At 37.4% G+C, this 16,789-nt stretch overlaps 3 protein-coding genes across 3 annotated transcripts; all 3 read right to left on the bottom strand.

Moving 5' to 3' along the window:
• Positions 1-290: 290 nt before the first annotated feature.
• Positions 291-2,841, bottom strand: LOC113779480. The gene is made up of 2 exons (XM_027325064.1): positions 2,176-2,841; positions 291-937 (listed from the first exon to the last, which is right to left on the bottom strand). The coding sequence occupies exons 1-2, from the start codon at positions 2,520-2,522 to the stop codon at positions 397-399; spliced, it is 888 nt and encodes a 295-aa protein (XP_027180865.1). The 5' UTR covers positions 2,523-2,841; the 3' UTR covers positions 291-396.
• Positions 2,842-6,483: 3,642 nt separating this feature from the next.
• LOC113779380 (endoglucanase 16) lies at positions 6,484-15,924 on the bottom strand (the record flags this gene model as incomplete). Its single annotated transcript, XM_027324948.1, has 9 exons — positions 6,484-7,000; positions 7,123-7,286; positions 7,384-7,492; positions 7,640-7,789; positions 7,988-8,065; positions 8,239-8,439; positions 8,515-8,727; positions 8,823-8,959; positions 15,849-15,924. Coding segments are annotated over 9 exons (1,461 nt in total), but the record flags the coding sequence as incomplete, so codon positions are not given.
• LOC113779141 (fatty-acid-binding protein 2) lies at positions 10,130-15,832 on the bottom strand. The gene is made up of 11 exons (XM_027324601.1): positions 15,645-15,832; positions 14,185-14,736; positions 13,801-14,023; positions 13,288-13,363; positions 13,094-13,196; positions 12,128-12,196; positions 11,565-11,601; positions 11,404-11,478; positions 11,273-11,324; positions 10,729-10,773; positions 10,130-10,572 (listed from the first exon to the last, which is right to left on the bottom strand). Exons 2-11 carry the CDS (start codon positions 14,664-14,666, stop codon positions 10,475-10,477), a joined length of 1,260 nt encoding a protein of 419 aa, XP_027180402.1. The 5' UTR covers positions 14,667-14,736; positions 15,645-15,832; the 3' UTR covers positions 10,130-10,474.
• Positions 15,925-16,789: the final 865 nt, after the last annotated feature.

Raw genomic sequence — 16,789 nt, 5'->3', positions numbered from 1 at the left:
CACTTGTGCACCCTTAAACGGCTTCTTAATCAATAATTAGACGTGTGCCTTGTATTATCGTCTTTGAAGCAAAATCCTGTTGTACGGTGTGAATTTGCACTTGAGATGCATTGAAGGGTTTCAGAAATATTGACTTGAGATGCAGCAGTCCTTTGTTCGCCCAGTAATTAGACTATTTTGGGCTTTCGTGTGTCAATGTGCTCCCAACCTGTAAGATTTACAGGTTAAAAGCAAACTGTTGGGGAATGCAGGCTTGAAGAGATCCCTCAGAGAAAGACCGGATCTCCAATAAATAAAGAAGTGAGGGAAGGAGCAGATTTACAAGTCTACTGATCAATATGGCTTCTCCTGGAGCTCTTCTTGGTTAACAAGAAATTAACGAGTCTCTTGTGAAAACTATGTCTTAGAGGGCTTTATATCTAACCGACTTGTACTAGAAGATGTACAGGCAGCTGTAATGGAAACACATTGCTGTAAATCAGCCAAGGAGAGTGATCTCCAGGCAGAGAAGTTCTGCCGTGGAGGCGGCGCCGCCAAGGATGATCCGTTATGCAGGTGGTAGTCTCTGAATTGCGAATGGTGACAAGCTCCAAGAAGGGAAGGTGGAGAAGCCGATATCATATCTTTCGGCCCAGGACTCGCATTTTCATTCTTAGCGTGGTAGATTCCAGAACTGCTCATTGTGACTGCAAGAGCCAAACTGGTACGACCTGAGTTGATTACTCTTTTTGACACTCCACCACTGTTGCTTCTAAGTGGGGAACTTCTGCTCTTGTTGCTGTCCCAGGCAAGACTGCAGGCAAGCTGGTTTCTTCGCTTCCTAATGTAGGCATTTTCCGGCTTCCCGATGTCTTTGATGGAGGAGGTTGAAGAAGCAGCATCAGCTAGACTTGCAAATGACTTCGACTTGCCATTGTAGAAGCTTGAAATGCCTCTTCTGCACAATAACAAGATGATATATCATCCCACCACGGAATATCTCGTGTTGCATATATATATATATATATATATATATATATATAGGCCATTCATTCAAGCCTGAATGTGTTACTACTAATATGCAAGGCAACAGAAAGCTTGACTAGCAGCACTAACAATGCAGTAAAAGAAAAACTTCAAAAATTTTACTACTTTTCTTTACCTATTTTTCCTAGAAGTTGGAATAAAATTTAAAACAAGAAGTAAAGGGTTACAAAGGAAATATGACATTGACTAAAGGGAATCCCAGATTAACTTTTGAAGATACTAAAATCTTTTCCACTTCGGATGGGTCTCACCAGCTATATTTATTATTGGTGAAAGTTGCCACATTTGCCTTTGATCAGGAGAGAGTACCATACCATGAGCTGTAATCATGCTTATGAATTGTGATCCGTTACTCTAGTAGTAACTTTGGTTCAATAAACTTCCCTTCCACCTCATGCCACCCTTTCAGTATTTGACTAGCTCACATAGGCAAGAGAAAAGGGGGGAGATAGGGGCATTTTCCAAGATCAATTACCACTGGCCAGAACTCAAACTTGCTTTCTGCCTTGAACTTCACATAAAATAAAGCCGACCAAAACTTCTAGTACATTATTTAAAAGCTTTCACAAGTCATAGTATATCGTACTCCGGCTATTCAATCATTCTTTAATAGTATTATCAGGTGTCAAACCACTCAAGTACAATGTTAAAGAGGTCATGGTGGAATCTCTACTTGTATTGTTCATGTATTGTATATAATCCGCCACAGATCCATTGCTCTTTGCAATATTTTCACTCTCCTAGACATAAATTCCATACTATCAGTTGCAGCATCCTTTATAAGGAGGCCAAAATATATTACTAGAAGAAACTATATCTAATCTAGTATGTTTATCTATTATTGAGCTAAACAATGCAGTTCCCTAGTAATACTGCGTACCATAATGAATGCCCAGGAGACTTCTTGGCTTGCCGTCATTTCTGACGCAGCAAAAGAGTGTGTTAGTTAACATATTTGACCAGAAGAGTTTCCAAGATTCACACAAACCACAAACTGAATAGAATTTTCCCAAAAAAAAAAAAAAGAAGAAGGATAGAGAGTACAGGAGATCGAGGCTCATCACCACTAATCGATCGATCTACAAACAACGCAGTTGGATCGTGTTATACACATTGTACTCGAGGAATGGTGACCAAGAATTGAAGTACCTTATGGGTAAAACCTCTTCCAAAGCTTCCATTGCATCTAAGGGGCCTTTATAGGAGCTTTGCACCTCAGCAGAGTCCCCGGGATTCTCAACTGACCTGCCGGAAACATCACTGTTCTTTCCAATGGATGATGTTGAGGAACTGCTGCAGCATGTTTTCATTGCCTCAAAATCTTCTCTTTTGGTCTCCTTTCCCACCACTTTCTCTTCAACCAAACATCTCCCGTCTTCATTGCAAATCTCCGGGGAATCGATCGTGGATATGCATGACATCCCATGCACGTATGCAGAACTCTTTACCCCACCTTTATTCATCAAACTTAAGGACCCTTTTTCCCCTAGAACCATCAAAGTTTCATGAATCAACAAAATGATAGTACCAATGCACGGACAGTCAGAACCCACAAAAAGGAAATAATTTACCCAAAAAAAGAAAAGAAAAGAAAAGGGTTCTGTGCTATAAGAATGAGGTCTTAAAGGAAAGGTTGATGTTGATGAAGATGACGATGATGGTTAGTATGATATTGCTATGGAGGAAAGATGGTTTCGCCATTAAAGATAATGATGAGATCTCTGATGAAAAACAGAAGAAGAAGTGAATTATGCACCATCACAAGAGAAGCCATGTTTGGTAGTATTACTATAAGTTATCATTAAGACAAAATAATATTTGTTTTATCCGAATTCTTAAACAAATAAAATAAAATGAATGAAAAAGTATGATGAGAGGATTGAATTGGATAATATAGGTGTTTTAATATAGAAGTATGTATGTATTAAATAGGTGAAAAGAGTGGGGAGGTTAGGTCTTATCCTCTCAATCCTCATCCATTGTCTGTCACCCTGTTAGAAAAGAAAAAGCCTTTTAACGTACTATAATTAATTAATTAAGATATTAGTTATTGTGGTATTAACTCTAGGGGGGAAGTTATCCAGTGGTTTGCGTTTCTGCTTAATCAATAAGTACTATAATTAAGTCCTAGTGGTTACCTAACTTGTGGTCAAATTTGAGTTCTAGTAACTTAAATATCAACTATGATTAGTTAATGGTAATTAATTAAGCTAATGAAACTGGTCTTAATCATCTCCCATCCAAAAGTTATCCATATTTTCATGCGTGACTAGACCATGCGCTAAGCAATAATAAGGGATTAACGTCAACAACAACATGTCCTAACCTTGGGGCAAAAAACCAGCTTTGCTAACCTGTATGTATTATGTATATGTATGTCTCTTTTACTATAGAAGGACAAAAACAAAAATGCTGCAAAAAAAAATTACTAGGGGATGGCAACGGGCGGAATTGGGGTCCCCCGCCCCCGCCCCGGTACCTACTAATTCCCCCACTCTCGCCCCATCTCCGTCCCCGGCTTCCCCCGTCCAACCCCTGTCCTTGCCCGTTTCCTTCGTGAGTGTTCTTGCGGGGTTAATAAAAATTTGTTATATAATTTTATCATAATTAAATTTTAACAAATAATCAAGTAATAAAATATTAACACATCATCAAGTTATTATTCATTATAATTTTACAATTGAAACTCATAAAAATAATCAAACAAAAATTATTTAAATATAATTCACATGATGAAAGTTATTTAATTTTTTTCAATAGGCGACCGGATAGGGATGGGAGGGGGGTATACTCTCCTACCCCGTTTCTAAATGGGGGGAAAAAGCCCCAGTAGCCCCCGCGGGCCAATTGTCCAATTGTCATCCCTATAAATTACTGGAAAAATAATGCAATGCGTAGCCAGTAGCAAAATTCACCAAAAAAAAAAAAAAGAAGGCTAGATGATTGATTATCTGATGTGATGTTTTATTGGTGCAAAATTCCATCCAATAGGGCTATTGAGATGAAAAATGACTGTTGCTATTAATGTGATCATGAGTTAAAGAGTGTGAAAATGGTAGGGCCCTTAATTTGTTTGTTTTGTGCAATGCTTTTATGGGTCAAATACAATTAGGCCAAAGCTGTGAGAAGATTAAAGGATGATTAGAAATCAAAGGACAATGGGTGGGATAGAATTAACTTTTAAGGAGAGAAAGAGGAAAAGATGGGAGGAGGAAATCGAGTAGAGTAGCTGGAGAAGAGGAGACAATTAATGTCTCTTGTCTAAAACAATGATTGATGTGGGTAGCTTTTTTCTTAGTGCTTATCCATAATTCTTCCTTCAATCTTCCTTTGTTATCTTCGAACCACCAACAAATTTCAACCCGTGGCTTTCATTCATTTGATTTGGGACTCCCAACCCAACATTTTCATTCCCCATTTTTCCACCTCGGGTTATAGAATCTTTGGTTACCAATAATGACTATTGCTAATTGCCAATTACACGCTACATTTTTTGTTTCTTGGGCTAATTACAAACTACTTTTTTTTTCTTTTTTCTTTTTATCAATTGTCACCGTCTACTCTACTCCTACTCCTATTTCTACTCTAACTTATTTTAAGAGGAGGTCCAACTAGGTCAACGAAAGGATTGAACCATCATCGGACCAAATTTGTGCACTATATATCACTCGTATGAATTTAGAGAAGTCACGTAATAACAATGCGATTGAAAGATAAAATTTGAACCTTTAACCTCCCGTCCCATCAAGACTTTGAGTCATTAGCGGTGATCAACAGCACGCACGAACAGCTGTTGGTTTAATTACACACTGCTTAGCTGGCTCTGTACATCTCCACAGTAGATACTTCTAGTTGAAAGCTTATCCAAATGAATAACCAGTGCTGTGTAGAAGTGCTACTAAATGAAAAAAGCCTCAACTCTCGTTAAAATGGAGTGGGGTCCCTTCATCTATTGCACTAAAATGGATAAGATCTCAACAACACCACCAACATCACAGCCACCACCGCCACCACGGCCAACATCTCCAAATCCTAAAGCATTGATTACTAATGCTTTGAAAGTGTAATCTAGAAGATTAAGATGCAGGTTTGGTTGTGTTTACATGAGAATTGAAAGAGACAACATACTAGTCTCAATTGCTTGAATTGGCTATTATTTGTATTATTAGTTAAAATAAGTGCTAACAAGAATGGCAGGTTGCTTTTTGTGTTACACATCTACTATGATTTAGCATAATTCTATCTGGCCCTCCCTCAAAGCTCAAAGCGCTTAAGAGTCAATTTTCTTGGAAAAAGTCCTTATCCTTGTATCTGTAATCTGTGGATCCTTTTCCTCTGTGGGTCGCTTGTTTCTGACTCACAATTGTACGGATGCTTCAGCCCACTTGATCCACTTGAAAGTGACGACTTCCCAGCCAAGACAAGTCTTTAATAGTAGTGTTACATTCTTTCTTGCTGTTCCATCTATCTTGGCAACAGCAGAAACTTTTTATCTCAACTCATGAGCATGCCCCAATTATCTTTGATTGCACAGGTTCCTGATCTCCGCTCTCTGTCGAAAGTCACACTTAAACATGCTTACTGAGAAGCAAATCAGTGTGCTGACAGATTGGCGAAACTGGATGCTCAACAAGACATGAATTTTGTATGTCATGACAGTGTCCCTCATGTTTTGAGAAATCTAGTAGATGCAGATCTTAAGGGAATTTGCTTCCCTCGTTTTGTACCTATAACTTAAGTTTGTTCAATAAATAATCCCTTTTATTACCAAAAAGAAAAAAAGAAATCGCTCTCTGTCGCATTCCCGCTTCCCATATAAATCATGTGTAACAGGTAGTTCTGCGCACAAGCTTGTCCTTGATAAACCTCAGCCCTGATAATTGATTAGAAAACCATATTACAATTCAAAAAAATGTCCTACAATTTTGTTTAAAGTACCAATCTCTCACTTCTATTTCTTGAATTTTTTTTTATAATTTAAGAGTCAATAACACTTACCATATCATCTACTGATGAATTTTACTTGTAGGTATGATATCCAAAAGGGACGGTAAAATCTCTGGCGGCGTTTACTAATAAGCCACTGATTTATCTTCCTCTTCTATTATGCTGCTGTGGATTCACTTCTACTTATGATTTATTGCTTAATAGCGGATAATGCGCTACAGAATACCAATATCAGCAGAATAAATTCACTAGATCCGTTTTTTTTTTTTTTCATAATACTGCAATGGAAGTTGTCATTGAAACTAATGGTTTCTAATTCTATTATGGATGAGAATCAAATCTTGGAAACTGAGAACTTCGTTTCAAGACGGACAAATTTCTACCACAGTGCACAGCGTCCACTACGTTAGTCTTTAGCATACATGCAAGTAACGTAACGCTCTGTGATGAACATAATAAATCCTATAAACCACAGTACAAATATGGCATTTCATCAGATTTACTCTACGCAGCTGGAAGCTTCGGCTTCCATGACTTTTCGACAACCTCTACATCTACATCCCCCGAGCTACCAAAAAATATATATCTATTGTGTACAAGAAAACAGACTTACTAATCTGCTTTAATTTGGAATTTTGGGACAGGTCGAAGATTCCTCCCTCACAATCTAATTGTGATTTCATAGACTAATGGATCAAGAAACAGCATGGTGCTTAGCCAGCTTTGCAAGGACCCCAATGGCCAAAGAATTTGTGTATGTTGTGGGCTCTGTCATGGCTGAGCTTGCACGTTGATCAACAAAGTTGTCATTCCGATCAGGGCCCCCAACAATAGCCCCAGTCAGCTCATTAGGATTTGGTCCATTTTTGTTGTACCAGTTGACGAAGGTCATTGGGCAGCTAACAACTTCACTAGAAGACATTCTTGGGACAGATGCACCCCTGTGGTGGGCTTGTCTTGGTGGATTGTTACCGAACCCAACCATGTATGATCTTCCCTTGGGATTTTTCCCAAGTAGATAATCCATCTGCAGATGTACGGACGGCATAAAAATGGGAAATTTACACTGGGAAACTTCTCTGTTTTTCTTGATCACATTCATATGTAATGATCATGAATAATGAAGAGGGTCTGAAGAATAGTTGTCACCTGTTGTTTAGCAAAAGCCATGAGCTGGGAAGAAGTGAATGCTTTATTTCCGCAAGTGACTTGTTGCTTGTGCATGGACAATAAATCACTGTAGACACTGAACAGAAAAGCAGTGCCAGTTACATATTGTGCATTTGCTCCATCTCTCAGGTGAATCAGACCACCTAACAGAATAGTCAGAGACATGAGTAAATTTTACACATATATTTGTAGTACTCAGATATAAGCTTCAAAGGAAATTTGGATGGAGGGGAGAAATACCTGGAGTGAAGTAAACCTGGTGATAGGGGCTATCAGGAAGTACTGAGCAAATATAACTATCAGCCTCTTGCTTGAAGTTCTTTAGATCTTTGTGGCCTTCCCAGTATAACTGGTCAATTATAAAGCAAAATGTGAAATGTGCAATTAACAGGGCCTGTGAGTTGACTATAATAAAGAATATGATATCTGCTAATATATTTTCTTTCGTACATGTTAAATGATTTGTATACAAGGAAAGGAATGAGTAAACGTTTACTTGGGATAGGAGAACTTGGGCGCCTGCAAATTTGAGGTCCCAGCTAAATTCACTAACGGTTGCAGTGATGGCCTCTTCTTGTATGTATTCTAGATAAATAGATCTCTTGGTTGCGACGTATAGCCATGTAGCTGCCCAAAGCAACTCATCCTGCAGTAGGACATGTAAGCAAGAAACCAGATATCAAACACAAATCAGATGAATTCAACCGTGTCAAATTTCTTCTTCCTGTTTTGCTATAACTAGTCCCTAGATGAATGATTACATTCCCGAATCTCTTTCTGGTTTTTAATGAGCTTTGTCCATTAATTTTGGCCTTTTAGGAGGAGTGACTGAGAGAGAGATTACGTTATAGCCCGAGTAAGAGCAATAGAAGGGGCATTCTCCATCATATGTGCCCTTGTAAGTCTTGGCAAACTTAAAAAGCTGCAAAGCCAAAATTCAGTCCAAGTATGAGGACAGCATATTGCAGATACTCACAGTGTAGCATTCAGATAATCAATAAAGAAATTCAATTCTTTTCATGTGGAGCAGGAAGGGTAATGCACGATGCTTCCTTGGAGAAAATTAATAAAAGTGAATCTTGGCTGGAAAAATACCGCTTTGGCTTTATTAAGGAGGCGACGAGAATGGGCATGATCAGAATATCTAAAGACAACAGAAGCGGCTGCCATTGCTGCTGCAGTTTCTGCTGCAATTTCCGTTCCCGGATCACTTTGGTCAATTTGCAATACATTTCTTGGAGTTTTCATATTTTCTGGCCGTATCCAACATTGATGATCTTGAACTGGATCTCCTACCTTAACCAAAAAGTGCAAACATAAGTAGATGAGTACAATGATTGTAAATTACATTCCTCTATGAATCTTTCTCACCTGCACAAACAATCTGTCTCTCCTAGAACTAGCTTTCAGTAAGTAATCAGTGCCCCATCTAATGGCTGAATGAACATTTGCCAATTCTCCAGCTGCTTGGATATCTGATTGGTAGAAGATTGCAGCCCAGGATAAGGTAGTTATGGTAAATGCCATTGGAAGGCCATATTTTACGTTGTCCCCTGCATCATAGTATCCTCCAACGAGGTCCACCTAATGAAAAAAACTGTCACATCCCTTGTGTAAAATCACATGAATTCAATAGAATCTCAAATATTGACCCAATATAGAGACAGGGATATACGAACGTTGGCAAGTTTTCCATCTTGAAGTGCAGAATCTCCTCTCCAAGAAGGCCTGTGGTTGGGAGGAAGCTTTCCTGATCTCTGTGCCTCCAGAAAAATGATTGACTTGCTGAGTGCATCTCGATAATTAAATTGTGCATTAGCTACAAACACAAAATAACACACCAAGGTAAAGGCTCCTAACATATGTTTATAGAATTCCATGAATTCAACCTGACATTAAAGACCATGGATTGCAGAACTCCTGGGATAGTCTAGGCGGGAAGTCTATATCTGACAAGTTAGTTAAGGAAGGCAGTTCAGTTTGGATTCCTAACCGGAAATAGAAGGAAATGAACTTAGCCCACCAATTCTGCTCATTGGTTCACAGTACAAATTGGAAATGTAAGGTAAGGAGAAGATGGATAACAGTCAGATAACAGTCTTGCTGATTTCTTTCTCTAACATGAATAATTCAACAAGCAGCCAGCAACTAGTGGTAGAATTGTTGCATATTATAACCATGCATATTTTACCCTCTCTTTTTTTTTTATTTTTATATATAAGTCCATGGCTCATCATTAGCTAATTGCATAAGGTTTAGAAAAATGACTTGTCCCGTGCCTGCTAACCATCATATCACTTGCTAATCCGTATCTCCCATAAATTTAGATATACCTACAATTTCAAACTAAATCACTCCCTACTTTTCTCATCCACCTCTTAAAAAAAATACTAGTATTCATTTGCATATGGAAATTTACGTTCACCCTTTCTTTCAATGAAAACAAGGAAAGAAAGCAACAAGATCGTACATTTTACTTTGGCTATTTCCAAGTTTTTGTCAACTTTATTTGATACAACCACTAGCCTTTGGATTGGTGGCCACCACTAAGCCATTTAAGGCTTGGTGGCGTTGGAGGCACACTAAGTGGATTCTAATTCGGTGGTGGTTCAGTCCCCACCGTCCCCCCCTAGACCCAGTTGGATCTCCCCCTTAAATTAGGATAGTGTAAGATACTATAGATAAAAGGTGATTATTGATGAAAAAAAAGGTAAACTTTATTTGATACGGTAGTAGTTCTTCACAACATTGTGGTCTTGGAGTAACGTAGGAAGAGGCCGCGGACTAATGTATAGGTTCGCATCTAATCTGCTGCTACACAAATTTTCAATGTGCAGAAGCATGCAATAGTATTCCGAATGAAGTTTTCCACAGAATCCTGGTTCACCTATTTTATTCCAGTTCAAAGATTTGTGATTTTAAACCTGAAATTTAATTTCCAACCCAATTGCCAAAGATGGAAATGATCAAGTCCGAACCAAAAACAAATAATCGAAATGGTGGTGCCAGTAAATTTCACTATCACTGAAATGTACAACAGCTGCAGCAGCAAGTCCATAGCTGCAAATGCTCATAATACTACTACAATCAACTAGGATTCCTACCATGCTAACAAATCCTACAAGTTTATGGACCCTAGCTAACTACACTGTGGATAAATGTTACGAACCCATGATGCCAGAAGAATGGCACATACAAATTAATTCCAAGGAGCCAAGACTGAAGAGTGGTGCATCAGTCAGGTGATGTTGAAGTCATGGGTGCCAAAAATTTGACCCAAATGCAAACAACTCATTCAAGAAAATGAGATTGAAACCAAAACTCGACGGATTCAGCATCTCCGCATTATACTCGCCACATTCTCCCCAATCTGTTCCTTCGTTTGTTCACAGACAGGAATATCACCTATATACATGTCAAAGAAAGCCCCTGGGCAAAAAAGATATATACAAATAGATGTTAGTATTGATTCTTTTGTTGTTAATCTACTTTCTCGTTTCCTCTTTAGGATATGTTTGAAAAACAAAACTGGTCCACATTCTACTAGAGGTTATTGAACATCCAAACAGTAGCCTAATAACTTACTACATAATTCCTTGCTTTGTACCGCTCCAAGCTGATTATCCCCAACTGCACAAATAACAGTTAAAATATAAGGACTACAGATGAATATCCAAACGCTTTTACTTTTGCTGTCTTTACTATCGCCGATGTTAAAATACACAGGCCATTCTGTAGTAAACCAGCAGTACTCAAACACAAAAACAAAATGAGAAACCTTGATACCATGCCAATGAAATTTGGTAACTAACATGGGAAGAAACAACATTAAGCTTTTCCAACCCTGCTTCAGTTTCTAAACAAGTTTCACCATTGCGTTCAGCACTGCTTTATTTATGATCTGATCCACACTAAATCAAGCTTTACCAAAACCAAGCTCAAAAGGTTAATTCTGTAATACAGATTCATCTTTACAGATCATGTCATTGCATTTGACAAGTTAACAGAAAACCTGAATGTATTGAAGCTCTAATTAGCTTGGGAGCTAACCATCAGAACAGCTTTCAGCTATAAAACCCCAGACAAATAAAGAATACTCAATAGATATTCCTCAGTCATATTTACTTACTTTCAGTAATAAAAGATCCATCGGCCGTACGACGAAAATTGATCGTGGTTCCCTGAAAAGTTCAATTTTTAGGTCAGAGATATTAATTACGTTACACCTCAAAGTACAAGATCTAGGGAAAGACTTCTTACAGCATGCAAAGGAATGTCATTTGAAAAGATAGAACCAAATCTTTGTAGGCAGCTGAAATCAGTGTCAGGATTGGTCTGGAAAAAAAAAACACATCAGTGCACCAGATTGACAAAATAGTTAATTAGGATTGCAGAAATAAAGCTTAAAAGAGATGACTTACCTTCAATAATCGGGCTCGAAGAGATTTCTCAAAAGCACTGCAGAAAAGATAAATAAGGACGCTAATATTAGTCACAAGAATTTGCACAAGTTTACATGTAGAAAGACCTGCAGTCAACAACAAAGAAAGAGATCTTTTTGCTTGTTAAACAGAATCCAATTAAACTGTGAATTTTTGCCCATTCATCAAGCAGCAACCTTTTGCACAAAAATTAATAGACTTTCAAACTCTAAGTCAAGATATTTAAAGGCCATTTTGAATTTCTTCCTCTAGGTCACAAATCAAGGCAAGGTTCCAAAAAGAAAGGAGGGCAAATCCATTCTTGACACTAAGCAGAAAGAAATAGTAAGAAGACATGTGCACAGGTCAATGGCAAACAAAATGTACTGTTTGGGGCACTAGTGATGATAAGAAACAAGAAAAGGATTCATGGGAATTAATCAATCACCAATAATTAGCGAAATAAGTGTATAAAGTTAGTATATTACAGGGACAAATTTAGCATAGACACAATGACTGCATGTATTTTTTTCCAAAACCATACTGATAAAAAATCAACTTACTCCTTAACAGTATTAATTTTGATCCCATTGCAGCTAACCACAAGCCTGACAGTCATATTAATGTCTTCCCTGCAGCATATTTGCCAATATTAGCAAACAAATAATTGTAATGATTCCAAGTCTCCATGAGTTTACAAGAATTATTTGTCCAAAAAATCTGAGTCCATAGACATCAAGTAAGCCAACCAACTAATCCATGTCTTTCAGAAAATTAACATTTTTCTACAAAGAAAAAAATACCAGGTGAAAATTTATTCTAGGCTCTAGCACCCAGAACAAACAATTTGGTGACTGTCTCAATCCATTACCATAAGCCATAGAAGACATACAATGGAATCATGGACATGGCAATGCTCAAATGCAAAGTGCACTACCATTATTAAGAGCATAGCCTCCTGTTTGAAGGGACAACCTCTAGAAGATGATGCTACACGTGGCTATTTGTGCAAAGTGTTGCAAACATAAAAAATTCATCCAATTTACGAAAATAAAATTGCTCTTTCTGAATCTTTTATTTAGGAAAACAATATTCAAAATAAATCAACATAATTTTACTTCAACAGTAATATTTACGCATTTGCCATTGGAATTCAAATATGCTAGCTGCTTGAGATGAGAAGCCTAAATTAAGACCTCCACAACATACCACAATATTGATTTGACCATGGAACACACCTTAGAACTTTGACCTCTATTCTACTCATAAACCTATCCCAGTAGACAACTTCAGTTGATGACCAACAAGTGCAATGACTTCTTCCTAGTTAAAGATGTAACCAACTTTTTTTTGAATCCAGATACTACACCATGAGCTATGCTTCTTTTATGCAAAAAAGCCTGAATAAATGTCCTATTCTTTCATCTTCCATATTCAGTGTTGTTCAGCAAACTAGAGATACAAGCAGAAAAAGGAAAAAAGGGAATCTAGATAATATGGCTGGGGTTATTCAATACTTGTTCAAATACCTGAGGAGGTCTTCATAAAAATCACAAGACTTGTTCAGCTCACTAACTGGAAGAGAACCATACTTTGGACCCAGCTTCTCACAGATATCAAAAGGATGAACATCTATCCACAATACAGTAAAAGTCAAATCTTGAGTAGAAATTCAGAAAACTAGACATTACAAACTGGAATCCTCAGTTGATAAGGAACTTACAAAAACCAAATGCATAGACATTAAGAGATTTGATTCTGATTATCTTCATTATTCTTGATCCAGTGCCGACAAGTACCTAATACAGATGCGTTGTTGTAATCAATCATTTCTTTTAAAAGGTGAAATGAAAAAATCCCCCAGTCATTACCGATGAAGAAGAGCAGTGAAACCTCATATGCAAACATAAATCACAAACAAGGAAAAAAACTAACAAGGGAATTCATGAGCAAAACATTTTCGATTTGATATACAGTGAACCAACCCACTAAGTCAATTTTGCAAATCACCTCCAGTGTCAATAGTGAGCATTCAATTAAAAAAAAGTGCAAAAATATCTGGAAAATAGTGGAAGAGCAGCAAAGCATTGGACTAATGCCAAGTACAAAAAACACAAAAGTTTAAGTTAAATTCAGAAATTAAAAGTGAATATGACCCCAAAAATTCCAGTAAGGCTTCAAACATGCAAATGAGCAGAACATGTTCAATCGACAATGTTTCCTGTTCCAAACATACCTCTGATGTGAAACTCGAATTATGCTCTGCAGCTACACTGTTATCCAAGATGGTAGGGAACTCAATGCCTGTTCTAGGCTCTACAGCATGTCCAGTCCAGCTCAAACTCTGAAAAGAAATATCGTTGCACCCTTGATGCTCAATCTCACAAGGCCTCTGACTCAAGCATCTCTGTGTTGCAATGTCACCAGCCTCCAAAGGAACGGCCAGTACATCTGGATAGCTGATAAAGTCCACAAAAACACAAAGTTCGGATTAAAAATCAAAACCATCTGGATACTAAACCAACAGAGAACACCAAAACTCATGCTCCTAAATCATTATCTAATAAAAGTTAAGAACTTTTCACCAAAATGTTCGGTCTGGCAGGAAAGAAGATCTTACACATTGTTTAATGGAGGTACCAGAGCAGCAGCTAATGACAGCGCAGGAAATGAACGGAGGTGTTCAGCTTCAATGTAAAATTGCTTCATAGAGAACCTTGAAATCTTGTCCAAGATGAAAGGGATGCTTGATTTCCCTTCACATATACAATTGTCTAAAACTCCTTTAAACTTTTGTCCTTGTGATATTATACGCTTTAGTTGGTTATCACCCTTACAATTAATAGGATTTGAACCATCATGTCTGCCCAATATCTTACCATTTATATTGGAATTTGAACCACTAGCAAACCAAATAAAGAAAGCCCCAGCAAACTTTGAAAAACAGTTGAAAGCTTCTTGAAGTGCCAAAGTTCCAGGGACACACAAGTATCTGGAATTGTCAACAAATGAGACAATGTGCGACAAAAAATGAGTGCTGAATCTATGTGGTACAAGTGGATCCATTGGAAATATGTTGGATGAACCTCCATTGGGATCCATGGGAACCAATCAAACTGTTCCACTATATTAAATTCTCAATAAGAGCCACAATGGCACTAATAAATAATCCCTGCAAAAATTCCAATTTCACTGATTAGCGATAGTTTCAATTGATCCTCAAAACAAGTAACCAACAAAGTACAATTGAAAGCAAAATAAGATTACAAACCATTGTAATGACTCATTTTGTGCCAACAAATCTAAACAAGTAAAAAGACGGACTTCCGTGTAATCAAGCAATACTATTGCAATGAGGGCTTTCTTCAAAAATACCCAATTAACACATTAACCCAACTTGGCCACTTGCAAACACTATAATGCAACAGAATGTCCGTAATGGACATCCAACTTGGAATCTGGTTGTCATCCTTTGAAACTTAATTTCTTCAAGATATGTTCAAATACGCAAATACATGGACTTGCTCAGTCAGAAATGGGGGGTTGGAGAAGTACGAATAGTGCTCCAATTAAGATTGTGTTAGTAGCCGATTCATTACAAACACTACACGCAAGTTACAAAAATAATGAAGCTGGACACTGCATACAGACAAAAAAAAAAGGCTAGGGAAAATGAGATTTTTTAGAGCAATATTTTTCATTAAAAACTGCTTTACGTTCAGACACGTGATAAAAAAAGTCCAATGCAAGAACAGGCAAATTACTTTGAAGTTCCCAAATTACAAATAAGAGACATAACTTTTAACACCTGAAAATAAAGCCATCCAGATCAAGAATGGGAAATAAGTCCATCACATTGATCAATTGATTTCTTCAATGAGAAACAACCAAGTTACAAAGATTCAATCTTTTTCCAATACAATGAGAGAAAGCCCTCAAACTTTGGGATTAAATTCGACGCAAACAATAGATTACTTCTATTCTATTATCTTCTGCATGCAACAGGCAATACATCAACTTAGATAAAAGTCAATCTAAATACTATTAGGCCAATGTCGTCGAAAAGAAACCAGAACAAACCTGGCAAAAAAAAATAGGAACTTGGCAGCTTCAATTGACGGATCGATCAAATTAGCAACAACCCATTATTGAAATTGAAAACTTTCGACAAAATAAAATACTAGACGGCTTTTGGTTTTTGAGTCTGGTTTGAAAGCAAAAGAAAAAGCAGAATATATGGATGAAAGGAAAGAATATGCCGTTATGACTTTCAAAAGCAAACAAACGTGTTATTGAAAAGGACGGCAGAAATAGTAAATGCAAGAAAAATAAAGAAGAAAGGAAGAGTTAATATTGCAATTTATTTGCATGTGCCCTTTTTTGGGTTAACAATTTCGATTTGATTTGATATTATATTGCAGTTCTTGGGAAAGGTTCAAAAGATACTTGTTTTTGTTCCAAGAAAGTGACCCTTCTACGTTTTTGACGAGCGGTGTTTGAAAAGAAGCTGTTGCGCGTTCGGTTTGAGGGCTGAAAATGGTCCCCTGACGGAAGACTCTCTGGTCTGGTTTTCAAATGTAGATACTTTCCTTTCAATGCCCTTTCCCCTCTTTTGCGTTCACATACATTATTGATTATACTACATACGCAAGTCTCTTGGGATCAATTCATGACGGACTCAGGCCTGAACGGTTGCCGGAAAAATCGTTCGGGTCAATTTTATGCAAAATACACAAGCATATGATATAATTCAATTTCAATAACATGTAATTATAAAATAAAATTTTGTATACGTCACAAGTGATGTGAAAAACGATGTAGTATAAGATACGATATGAATATATTTTTTTTTTTTTGGCCAAATCTTGGCACCGTTCCTGCCCCTCCTTCATTCATGACCACTCTGTCCTCTCCTGAATCCAAATGGCCTGGCCCTACTGTATCTCTGAGTATTTCTCAATTGTTCAAATATTCTCTGGGAACTACCAAGTAACACAACATGGCGTAAACTTGTTTTCGATTGATTATTTTAATGAATTTTAGATTATGATCCTTCTTTAATGTAGACCAATTTAGTAGTAGCGTAGAATTTTTTCTTTCACCAAAAAAAAAAAAAAACTAAAGAATGGTCTCTACTGTATATTTAGGGCTGTCAACGGGCCGGGTCCGGGCCGGAATTCATTATTCCGGACCCGGACCCGAATTACTATGCCGGATCCGGATCC

Source organism: Coffea eugenioides, chromosome 8, assembly GCF_003713205.1.
Source record: "Coffea eugenioides isolate CCC68of chromosome 8, Ceug_1.0, whole genome shotgun sequence".
Classification (NCBI taxonomy): domain Eukaryota; kingdom Viridiplantae; phylum Streptophyta; class Magnoliopsida; order Gentianales; family Rubiaceae; genus Coffea; species Coffea eugenioides.
The sequence above is the reverse complement of the archived record's forward strand: the minus strand, read 5'-3'. Positions and strand labels throughout refer to the sequence as shown.